Below are 12207 nucleotides of genomic sequence, written 5' to 3'. Positions count from 1 at the left end.
TATACTTTCAAACCTAAAACACAAAACAATAATTAGGTCCTGCAATTCTAGCATTGTGTTGGGGCAACACAAGAATATATAAAATATGGCAGCCATATCTTCATGTGTTTAAAGAGGGGAAATGTTTTTTAGAAAATGCGATAGATTTGGTTTTTAAAATGTGTTGTGATTGATTAAATTAACTATTTTAATGAGTTTCTTGTTATATCTCATAAAGTATGTATTGTTTGCTGTATGTTGTGTGTTTTTAAATGTCGACTTAGCTTTAAATAGGCAATGTGTGTTAGTATCAGTATCATATGCAGTGCAGGCTGTAGTTACTTTTTAAAGAACAATATTGGGGTTGGGTTTTTCTTTTTACCATAAGAAGATGGAACAATTCATTGAGCTAAACAGTTGCTCCTCAAATCACTCCTAAGTGTTTTCTTATTGTGATTTTCAACGGTAGTCTTACTGCATCTTAGATATTCATGTGTAGGCTTGTAACTTTGCACCCATATACTGTGACTTCAAGTTTGTTTTTTTAATTTTAATTCAGGCTGAAGATGCTCAAAAGAAACTAAGGAATCAGGAGAGCAATGATAAAGGTAAACACATTTTAACTGGATAACTATTAGCTATGTTAGCGACTAAATACAGTTGTCCACAAATGTGGTGATTTGCATTAATATTAGAATGTTATTATTAGAATATTTATTATTAAGGCATAGCCCTTAATATTCAGTGGTCAAAACGAGAATGAGTTGATGGAACAAGTTGATTTTTACCTTGGACTACTGCTCAACATCCCTGAAACAATTTTACTGAACAAACTACAATCAGGCAAAGGCCGTGTATTTTCATAGCAGTTTATCAATGATTAATGTCATTCCACATAGGTCTTTATTACACTTTAATGTGAGTGCTGAACCTGAAAACAAGTTAAATTTGCAACAATTTGCATTAATTAAAATGCTAGTTATAAGAATGTCCTGCTTTTGAAACTGTAAGTTCTGGAACGTTGATTCCAGTTGTGAAACTTTTTGTTTTACAGCTCTCCCACCTCCAGTTCCTCCTGCTTTCTCTCCTGCCTTTGCAAACATTGTAAATCTTCTCAAATGTGATGTCCTAATCCACGTACTTCGTACAGTACTGCAAAGAGCGGTGGAAGATCAGGCAACATTATGGACTGAAGCCATGATTCAGAGGGTATAGTTTTGTTCTTTTGATGACGTCTGCTTTATGCTATGTATTTTAGGATGGGGCTAATATTTCCTCCGTACTGTTGATTTCAAATTTATAAACAATGAAACAACTTGTTACACAGTTCTATATAAGTTTACCTTTGGTCCAGTGTGTGTGTTACTCAAATGGTCCACTGAAGTTTTTCAAGTAATATAAGAGTACAGTAAACCCTCACTTTAGTGAACAAATTGTGTGGTGCCCATAAGTGCCAGTGTCTGTTAAATCGCAAATTATGTTTTTTGGCCTCAAAACATACTTTCATATGACTAATAATATATGATGTAGTCTTTAATATATGCATTATAGACTATATAAATCTGATATCTGGATCTTTTGACTTATTTTTTTTTAATCTTTCCATGCCTTTTTTAACTTTAATATACAAGCTGTTTATTTCATCTGTAAATATTCTGCATGAAATTTGCTAAAGCAAGCAACAAAATCAACACTCATCAATAGGCAATTGACCTTACTCTTTGGGGCACCATTGATATTCCTGAATATTAAACCTAAGTAGTATACATTATTACATTTTATTATTTTACTACTTGTTATATATCATTTTACTGGATTTTTTATGATTTTTTTTTCTTAGTTAGCTAATGCATATGAAACATATACACCCAGCATAAGCAATTCATTATTGTGAGGGTAAGTTCAGTATCTGTCATGTTATAGGCAAAATCTCCTTTAGAAGAGTTTTTACTGTAATAGAGTTCAGAGTTAAAAAGTGTGTTGCTAAATATTTAATGGCTCTAGGTTTATTAAAAAGGCTTTGCTAATTTACCTGTTTTTCAATTTAATGTTAGGCACTCCATCTAATTGCACAAGGATTACTAGAAGAAAAACAACAGCTTGAGGCTAGCAGTGAAGAAGAAGTAGCTTTTGACTTCTGTCTGAAAGCAATGAGTGAGTTTTTTGGGATTTTTTATGCTCCTGGCAGCCTCATTATTTTGAATGTGCATTTTAGTGACACTTTTTTCAAGACAAGCATTGATTCCTGTTACCTTTTTCATATAAGACATAAATCAAATAGTTTTTATGGGCTCCAAATTAATGTGCAAGAAGCATTTCTTAACTGGAAGGAAAATTTTGTTTCTAGTATCTTAAAGGATTGTTAACATGCTGTAGTGAGCTTCTAAAGTAGCTCCACAAATGTAGCTCTTCAAATGTGCTGAAACAATTTCTTTATCATTGATTTATTTAATAACTATCTCCACTGAAGTTATACAATTATAAAAAGTGAAACACCTCACACACACAAACTGCCTTCATGAGAGTTCTGTCCTCGCTTTCTCTCTGGTGTGAGTGGGTGTTTGAGTTTGTGTCGTACATTATTTTTTGTTTCAAATGTGCTATTTCTTATTTTATAAGCAGACGCTTATCTCAGAATAAGATCTGTTGTGGGTAAACTGTGCTTTCTTTTTTCCCTCATTTTTATGTAATGGTTGTTTATTTGGCACAGGAGTAGAATAAATGTTAAATTTTAAGTTTAAATTAAATAGGAGTTAATGTGTCCCATGCTGTTAATGTTAATAATACCTTAATTTCCCTCCCAGGTACTGGCAGGGAACATGGCAAATCTCTGCTGAACTTCCTCGAAAAAATGAAGTCTCTTCCACCTCTGGAGGCGCAGAAGGACATGATCAAATGGACACTGCAGGTACACTGAGAACATTCACAGTTGCCTATTCAGTTTACCAACTAAATTTGTTGGTTTGATTGCCATTTTTATAGCTTGTTAGTGGTTTGATGGTTCTTTTTTAATCCTTTATTTCACCATATTAATTTGAGTGATGTGCATTGCTCGGGTACAACGGCAGTGTCCCACCAAGCATTGGAACCCATAACCTTTTTTTCAAAGCCCGAACCTGTGCTTCATGCTGCCCTGCCCGTTGTATTATTGTATTATTAGCAGGGACTCATGGGGAATATTACAAGAGATCTTATCAAGGTATTAAGACTGCTATCAAATGTAACGCTGTCTAGGTATGTGTTTGGCCTGAAATTGTTTTAAAAATATATCTATTGATCTCTCAAGATATGAGTCTTAGATTTGAGAATGTCACAAAGTGTAACAGATCCAGTACAGTATTCTTAATGTATGGCTGATGTGTGAACTTTAATACTTCGTCCTTGCATCTTAAGTATTTCTGTCCTATATAAAATGTATGTATGGTGTTTGTTAATCTTCTTAATCTTTTTTATTTTTATGTCTTTTATGTTATTTTTATGTTAAAAAATTACTTAAATATGAAAATGTTTTATTATTTTTCTAGATGTTTGAAACAGTGAAATGTCTTCGAGAGAAATCGAGCCCTTCTGCATCAATGAGTGTTGATCATACCAAACCAGAGGAGGTACTGAGGCTGATATTGTAGGACTATTAATATTAGAAAGAGAGTGAGAAATCTGGAAGGTGCCAAGGGTAAATGGCAGTGAATTATGGTGAATTGTGGTTACGGTGAATTGTGTGAATTTCATCATCTGATTTCTTCTAGATATTTCTTGACCAATTCCAATTAAAAGTGTATCGAAATAGCAAAACAATTATCTTGTTAGTATTTTCTTTAGGGTTTAATCAGTATTTGCATGAAGCTGAATTTGTCTGAAATAACCTAATATTTTTTATATTGCTTCTTTGATGTTGTTGTCAGAATGGGTATTCTGTTGTTCGAGAGAGAAAGTGGTAGAGAGCATTAGTTTCCTAGAAAAGTTTTGTAGAAGTCTCTGAGTGTTACTCTGTGTGGTGTCAGAGTCAAAAGAAAAAGTGTAAAATTTCAGGCGAAATCCATTAGGAATTATATTATAACGATGACATCTGTAAAGGTTTAGTAGGTGGTTAGAAAACCTGGTCTTGGAACAGATCGCTGTGAAGAGACGGAATGCTGGTTTAGTAAGAGAGGGGGGCAAGTGGCCCAGAGAGGAAGAGAAGGAACGACGAAGAGGTCTAGAAAAAGCTTTAGAGGAAGGCATAGTGGGTCGCAGCAGGAGTAGGCTGAAGTAGTTCAGGTGGGTAGCTGCGTCAGCATGCGTAGGCTGCAAAGGAACAAGTAATAGGTTTATTCCATGCTTCCATTTCTTCTCTTTTCAGCATGGAATAAACTTATTACTTGTCCCTGATATTTTTGATGGAGTCTAAGTAGCAGTTAGGCATATTATTGTGTCATAATGCATAACACACATATTAGTCTCTTGTGGTTACAATATTAATTATTATTAAATATTAAAGCTAATAATTTAACCAATAAAATTCTTATAGAAAATTCAAATGTATTAAGTCACAGTTGAAAGGATTTGTCATTTTCTTCATCTATATAGCAGTTCATATTTTCAATGCATAGACACGTCTTGTACATTTTGCAGTTGTACAGTTGCACCTTTTTTCTTATAAATACTATCAGATTAAAAATGTGATTGTATTTAAAATTGCATACAATAAGAAAAAGTATTTTTAATCTTTTATAAGATAAAATCAGAATTAATTAAAAATAACATTAAGCTCATACATAAAATTATATTTTGGAAGCCTGTATTTTTTGGAAATACTTCAGTGTGATATTTTTTTTATGCTTTGGTTCTCTTTATGAAGTTAAAATATATAGCACAAAAGGCAGCCATTTGTAGTCATTTTTTCCTTCTCATTAATTTTCTGATTTTATATCCCTGTGACTCAATGAGCTGTGGAATTGTCTGTTTAGTTTTTTGGGGTAAAGGTGGCCTTGAGAAGACCAACACAGGTCTTACTCTTGTCACTGTGTTTCTATGTGGTAGTGTGTTCAGGACAAGGAGAAGGCTGAGAGGAAGAGGAAGGCAGAAGCAGCCAAGCTGCACCGACAGAAGATCATGGCCCAGATGTCGGCTATGCAGAAGAACTTCATTGAGACACACAAGCTGCTGTATGAAAGCACTCCAGAGAGTGCAGGACAGGGAGAGACCTCTCGGGTCCCAGAGAGGTGAGTGTCCTTTTTGGAGGAAAATACCTAATGAAAATTGAAATTATGTGATAATTGAAATGTCTCGATACTGTTTTGAAAAAAAATTGCCATGCAAATCTGCTGTAATTTATCATAGTTACTCCTTGTAAACTCTTAAGCACAGAAAAATCTGTACCAGTAGAGTAGAAGGAGCAGAGTTGCAATGTCCTGTGCAAGGCAGACAAATGCTAAATAGGAAGAAGTAAAGGTTTATTCCGTGCTTAAAAGAGAAGAAAGGAAACACAAGGTTTCGGCTGTGGAGCCTTCTTCGGGTGTGAGAAAGAGGAAAATTAGTAGCTGATAGGAGAACAAAAGCCAGGAGTATGGAGGATGGGGGAAGCAGAGTGGGCACTCAGGTGGTGTGAAGTCGAGAGAACTGAAGAGAGGTGTGAAGTCGAAACCTACAAATGAACAGAGAGGATTAGAAGGAAACGAGTGTCATTAAGAGAAGGGGGAAGGTGTGAACCAAGTTTCAGGATAAGTTTTGGTTTCAGATGTCTTTCTGCTATAGAAGTTAAGAAACCCTACTTTGAGAAAGCAGACGGAGAGATCAGTGTGATCACGGCCGTTAGAGGTGAAATGAGAAACTATGGGCTTGGAGAAATCTCTGATCCTAACATGTTCTCTGAAGCGGTCTCCCAGTCTCCTTCCTGTTTCAGACTGCTTCAGACAGCATTTTGACCTGTTAATATTTATATTAATTTCCACGTGTCATCCTGCACAAAGAGTACAAATAAAATGTACAACATTCCATACTGTCCTTACTTTGCTTTAAACTCATTCTAAAGTTAATGTGTGCTTGATATTGCTAGAGAAAAAAATTGAATAAAAAGGTTCCTCTTCAGCAGCCCTGCGATGATCCTGAGAGAGTCGAGGGTGGCTGTGGGCCCAAAGCGTGGCCTTGCATTGGCTGAGAGGGAAGTCCTCACCTGCATCCTGTGCCAAGAAGAGCAGGAGGTGCAAGCAACAGCCCCTGCTATGGTCCTGACGGCCTGTGTCCAGAGATCTACTGTTTTAACTCAGTGCAGGGGCAAAACGCTGCCCAACACAGGTCTGTCATGTGCGAGATCTTCTACCTAAACTGAGCCTAACCTGCACTGAGATTGGCTTCCACTGGTCGCTTAGACTGCTGTAATGTCCATGTATTTTTCTCATCTTAAGGTAAAAGGTTCAGTTTGAAGAGTTTGAGTAATCAATTAATTAACATTATAAAAATCCTAAGAAATCAAGGTCCAGTATTATTGTAAAATGCACATCTCAGCTTGAAATTAAGAATAATTATTTTCATGAATATTGTGTTATTGGGCTCAAATTGCAAATTAATTTGTTTGCTTTTCTTTACTTGGAAAGAAACCTCCATTCCTCTGTTCATGCACCCGGATCTGGCTGTGGGCACACACACGGGAAGTTGTGGGCACGTTATGCATGCCCTCTGCTGGCAGAAGTACGTACACAACGTTCTCCTATGTATTGTAGATGGACAGGTTTAAATATACAATTAAAACCAACTGGTGTCAAATATAATTTAAACTATTAGCTCTCAATCCCATAAGGTTTAGCAAGAAAATTATTATTAATAGTTAATTATTTAATATTAATATCTGGGTGCAAGAAAGTTATTTGAATTAGTCTAAACCATTGTCCTTCCTAACTTCTTGCACATTTCATGCATCTGCAATTAGTGTTCCTTTTAGAATATATGCTTGTTTTTCTTCTTCAGTCTTTTTCAAAACTGTGAATACTGCTTCCCTGTCTGCCCTGTGTCTAGGTACTTTGAAGCCGTGCAGAATACAACTCGAAACCGTCTTCATGCAGAGTTGATCTTTGACCTGGAGAATGCAGAGTACCTGTGTCCACTCTGCAAATCCCTCTGCAACACTGTCATCCCTCTCATTCCTCTAGAGCCCCTCAGACTCGACTAGTAGGTACCCCTGTTTCTGTTCTTTCCTAAATTGTCGTTTTTTCTAATGTTTCTAATGGAAACAGTGTCTCTGATATTGCATGAAAAATTGAAGATTTCTATAGGCTCAGCATATAGATTGACTGGTGTTTTCTTTTTTGCATTTTTGCTTTGTTATTCTCTGGGGTTTGTCTCCACAGTGAGAATGCAGAGTTAGTGGGGCAGCTCCTGACATTGCCACGATGGATACAGATAATCCTGGCCAGATTAAAGGGGTTAAAATCTACAACTGAAGGAAGTGGTAAGATATCTTTAGATTGTCTTTCATTAGTATTTTTTCCATGTACACTTCCTTGTTTTGTGATACTACTCAATTTTTGCTCAACAGAAAGCAGCTTTGACTCAGATTTGCATCTCTGTGTGGAAAATCCTGCAGATTTTAGATCTATTCTTAGTTTTGGAGTCCAAGCACCGTAAGTAGAACTAATAAATTAAGTTTAATAATATAGTTAGTGAAACTGTTTACCATAATAGCCAACCTGAGCTGTTTCCTTCAGATCTTATTAAGTGAAAGCGTACATTATAGTTGCAAGCTGATCTTAATACTACCTTTTGTCCTTTTAGCACCAGATATTCAGACAGCATCAGCGAGATGCTAGTGGTATGTGCCACAACTGTGTACAGAGTGGGGTTAAAGGTGGCTCCTAATGAAATAGATCCCAGAGTCCCACTAATGACTTGGAACACATGTGCCTTCACCATACAGGCTATAGGTGAGGGCTTTTATTTTTCTTTAAGATTCTTGTGAAAAAAGTGAAAAGATTTGTCTTAAATCTCCCATTTCTGTCTTGTTTTGTTGTGTCTATACAAGTGTAGGGTACAGTTACCGGTAAGGTGTGCTCTTTCTTAACAGAGAATGTGCTGGAAGAGGAGGGAAAACCACTTTTTGGCTCTCTACAGAAAAGACAGGTAAAGTATTTTGCAGGTCTGAGATTATTTTAAGGCCCATCTTTTTTTTAGAGGTGAAGAAACAGTTTTCTCTTAAATACTTTATTTGTGTTAGCTGTAAGCATTGATATTTCCTGTTTTGTATTAGCATGGTAGTGGAGGTTAAAAGCTGTTTGATCCAGAGAAAAAAGTGTTCCTAATTTGATTACAATTTTATTATTGGTGTAAAAAACAAGTAAACACTAAAGATGTGGAATATAGAATATGTAGGCGGGTCATTAAACATTTGAAAGATAAGTCATCCTGCTAGCTTTTCAAGGAGGACATTTCATTCTGTGCTAGTGACCAGTAGATTTGTACAGTATAGCTCAACGCAAAAAGTACAGGATAAGCAGTGTGATTTGTACATTCCCTTGTGCTGTGAAACACAAAATCCAGCATGAGCAAACATTTCTCCTTTTTGTATAGTAAGATGTTTCTTTTAAGTTTGAAGTAACTTTTTGTCACATAAACATGGTGCTATACCAGGGTAACTTTACATTGTTAACTCTTTGTTCTTCGCAGGGTGTTAACAGTGACTTACATATTGATATCATACCTTTTCCTTGACTGTTTAATTGTAGCATGCTGGACTGAAAGCACTGGTGCAGTTTGCAGCAGCTCAGAGACAGAAATCCTCACACGCTGTGATTCAGAAGCACTTTGTTGGCATGCTTTCAGGTTAACAGTCTTATAAAAAACATTACTAGTCTTATTAGGTTGCATTGTCTGGAATATTAAAATTCAGTCTTTTGTGTGCTGGCTGAACCATTTATCCACAATAGTTGGTTGTATTAGAAATTCTAAAATACTATTTAAGAGACTTTTGGACAACAGCATTTCTTGGTTTAGTAAGATAAAAAATTAACCTTTTTCATTATAATATGACTGAGATCACTAACCTTAGAATATTTTAAATTTGCAAGTTTTATTAAATATTCATATGTATATTTTAAAGAATTTAACATACAGTACATACTATGAAATATAGCATATGTAATCTTAATCGTAAGATTAAGTGTATGTAATCTTAATTTAAGAGTTTATGATGGTATGTAAATATGCCAACATTCCAATCTGTACTGTAAATGACTAAAAAATTGTATACTGTAGTATACTTAAAGATATTTTTTTATTCTTTTGTTCTTTAATTTTTTGTTTTCATTTCATATAGTAGTAAAATGAAACTTTACATAATGTAAATGTTTGTGGTTTGACTTTTTTCCCCACCAGCCTTAATCCCTAACATTAACTTGGAGGAGACACCTTCTGTTCTAGATGTTGACCTCTTTCATCTACTTGTAAGTGTATTGTTTTCATGCTTTCCAACCATATACATCAAAAATATTGCATAGAAACGTAAGATAAAGATGAACAGTAATCAGTATTATTCTTTACTTTATTCCTGCTGCACAAGTTATTATAGCACACCATGTTGTGCTGCTGTTAACAGAAGCCTATGCTATAGTTTTGATAGTATAGTCATATTATTTGCTGCTTTGAATTTTTCAGTGTCTCTTCAAATGCATTTTGCTTTTCATACATAATGCGACTAAATGTGTCTTCCAATGTCCAAAATGCATGAAATGAAAATAAGTACCCAAAAATGCATGTTACCTGTAAGGTGTATAGTTTTCATTTAAGAACATAAGTAACGCTATAAGTAAAAGGGGGCTATTTGGCTCATCCGTGGCTTCTGTGGTTGCTAGTAACTGATTGATCTGAGAGTCTCATCCAGCTCTTTGTTGGAAGCCAAGGTATGAGTTTCAACAACGTGACTTCATTTTCGCACCATCTGGTTAATTGTAAGCAAAAGGCAACAGCAAATGTTTGTGTAGTTACTAATCATGATTTAAGTTTTTTTTAAATAATATATTGTCTAAAGCTCAATAAATGTCTATTAGAATGTACAAATTTTCTAATCTAATTCCTCTCAATGTTATTCCTAACATTATATAATTGTATTATATAAAACTGGATTAGACAGAAGAAAAAAAGTGGGTTGAAAATGCTGTTCTTGCTATTCTTACATGCTGTTAGAAGGTCATTTGGTGGACTTTGAATATACATAAGTCTTATTCTAAACTGTGCTTAAGTTACATCTGTGTGTATGCTCCAGGTGGGCTTGGTGCTTGCTATTCCAGCACTCTATCAGGAGGAGATGGTAGACCTCCAGCCCTCTTTGATCAGCTCTGCATACAACCACCTCTATATCTTCCACCTCGTCACTATGGCACACGTGGTACAAATCCTGCTCTCCAACAATGGTAAGCATGATCTCTAGAGGAGCTGTCAATCAGAAAAAACGAATGAGACTAGATTTGCACATATTAAGTAACATTTATGAGTGTACTAGGTGGAATGATACATGCAGTCTAATTTACAGTTGTGTTATATAGAAATCTCCTGTGCTTCTGCCGTCAGATCCTCCAGAGATGATGGGAGAAAATGATGGAGAGGAATCCAGATCAGCAGCAGAGCTCTATCAGACTATGGTTCAATGTACAGAAGGGTGAGTGCAAGACCTGCCTCTTGCAACAGAGGCCTGTTCCACAAGGCCTTAAAATGAGATGTAGCAAGCATGGTGAACATTATCTATATTGTTGTGGATTTAATTAAAGCTCCCCTCTAATTTATCTTTGGACAAGATCAAGTTGTGTTCTATATCTATCCTCAGATACTTCCAAATATCATCACAGTTTCTTTTAATGGCTCTTTGAGCAATAGTAGAAAATTAGCAGTACAGAATTAAATTATCTTTAATCATCTCAATTCGGAAAGAATTCTTATCGCACTTGTTGTAAACAGAATGGTAGTTAAAGGTTTGGGTCCAAGAAGGTGTCAAGAGCTGTCTTCTGTGGCTGCTAATGATGGCTTTTGTTTGTTTTGCAGGCTCAGGGGAGATATGCCAGGCTGGTGTGTAGCGGACAGAGTCAGGAGAGGAATAGTATCTTTCCTGCATTGTGCTGCTCTGTTCTTTAATTGCCTTACGGGGGTGCCTCCACCAGACGAGCTGTGCAGCACTGATGGTATCTGACAGTCTAAACTTAACTGCTTGCCTCTAGACTCTTGAAGTATAGATATTAAACAGTGGTAGTATCCAAAGCCCATAATATCTGGATTCATATTAATAATAATCCCAATCATCATAATTATTAAGACCATAAGAAAGGTTTCAAATGAGAGACTTGTCTAGTCCATTCCATTCCTTACACTTATGTAGTCCGAAGGATAAAATAACTTTTATAATCCAAAGGACCCACCTCGAAACTTCAGGAAGGCCAAGTTTTACAAGTCCAGAGTGGACGTTAACCAGGACACCTGGGTTTAACATTCCAGCACTTTGAAAAGTGACTTGGTCTTCTTTGACAATACATCAACCTGTACTCTCAAATTCAAAGTCTAATTCTTGGTTTAATGTCTCATCTGAGAGACAACACCTCTAATAGCACAGTGTTCCATTTTACTGTACTGGGGTATTGGATTTGAAATTCTGGTCTAGGGTGAAGAGTGCCACCTACAGTCTATCAATATCACTTGTAGTAGCAACCTGAATTTCCCATACCAGAACTGAACAGCCATGCTTGTAAGATCAGATGTGATCAAGCTACACAGTGGTAATGCTGCTTCCAAAAGGTTTTATAGTTTTTTTAACCATCCTAACCATAATCTGTTTAAAACTGGAAAATATTATTTTAACAGACCCAGTTTTTGTGTGTTCTTGTACATAAAGGTGCTGTATTATTGATTTTGTCCTGCTGTTTTCTTGCAGTTTCTTTTGAAGGACAAATGGATGCACTATGTAGTTATCTGGCATTACCAACAAACCTCTTCCAGCTGTTCCAGGACTACAAAGAGACCGTTTCACCTTTATTAAGCAGGTACCTCATACTGTGAAACACAGCTGAACCTGAGTTTTTTTATGTTGGATATTGGTGCTACTTTACTTTAAAAAAAAAACTTATACATGAAAGGAATTCAGAAATGTTTCACTGTTGGTTACTAGAAACATTTCACCACAAGAAAACACTAGAATTATCAGTTTTGCAGAGTATTTACTTAATCTTTTCCTGATTAAGAGAAACTATATTATTTTAATATATAAAGTTTTTTTACCTG

At 35.7% G+C, this 12207-nt stretch overlaps 1 protein-coding gene across 3 annotated transcripts in view; it reads left to right on the top strand.

Annotated features, from left to right (window-relative positions):
* Nucleotides 1-12207, top strand: part of ubr1 (ubiquitin protein ligase E3 component n-recognin 1) — a 45528-nt gene that overhangs the window by 26318 nt on the left and 7003 nt on the right. For 2 of the 3 annotated variants that reach the window (XM_088648557.1, XM_088648556.1), the window contains 19 exons: nucleotides 539-587; nucleotides 1034-1188; nucleotides 2034-2133; nucleotides 2784-2887; nucleotides 3504-3584; nucleotides 4999-5180; nucleotides 6047-6252; nucleotides 6552-6645; nucleotides 6970-7122; nucleotides 7302-7402; nucleotides 7490-7574; nucleotides 7726-7874; nucleotides 8015-8070; nucleotides 8673-8769; nucleotides 9322-9389; nucleotides 10208-10355; nucleotides 10513-10600; nucleotides 10981-11117; nucleotides 11861-11969. In XM_088648557.1, the coding sequence (XP_088504683.1) occupies nucleotides 539-587; nucleotides 1034-1188; nucleotides 2034-2133; nucleotides 2784-2887; nucleotides 3504-3584; nucleotides 4999-5180; nucleotides 6047-6252; nucleotides 6552-6645; nucleotides 6970-7122; nucleotides 7302-7402; nucleotides 7490-7574; nucleotides 7726-7874; nucleotides 8015-8070; nucleotides 8673-8769; nucleotides 9322-9389; nucleotides 10208-10355; nucleotides 10513-10600; nucleotides 10981-11117; nucleotides 11861-11969 (2162 nt within the window). The remainder of the gene's footprint in view (nucleotides 1-538; nucleotides 588-1033; nucleotides 1189-2033; nucleotides 2134-2783; nucleotides 2888-3503; nucleotides 3585-4998; nucleotides 5181-6046; nucleotides 6253-6551; nucleotides 6646-6969; nucleotides 7123-7301; nucleotides 7403-7489; nucleotides 7575-7725; nucleotides 7875-8014; nucleotides 8071-8672; nucleotides 8770-9321; nucleotides 9390-10207; nucleotides 10356-10512; nucleotides 10601-10980; nucleotides 11118-11860; nucleotides 11970-12207) is intronic. The other variant, XM_088648558.1, reaches the window with a different exon arrangement.

Source organism: Lepisosteus platostomus, chromosome 10 (genome assembly GCF_059453375.1).
Source record: "Lepisosteus platostomus isolate fLepPlt1 chromosome 10, fLepPlt1.hap1, whole genome shotgun sequence".
NCBI lineage: Eukaryota > Metazoa > Chordata > Actinopteri > Semionotiformes > Lepisosteidae > Lepisosteus > Lepisosteus platostomus.
The sequence above is the reverse complement of the archived record's forward strand: the minus strand, read 5'-3'. Positions and strand labels throughout refer to the sequence as shown.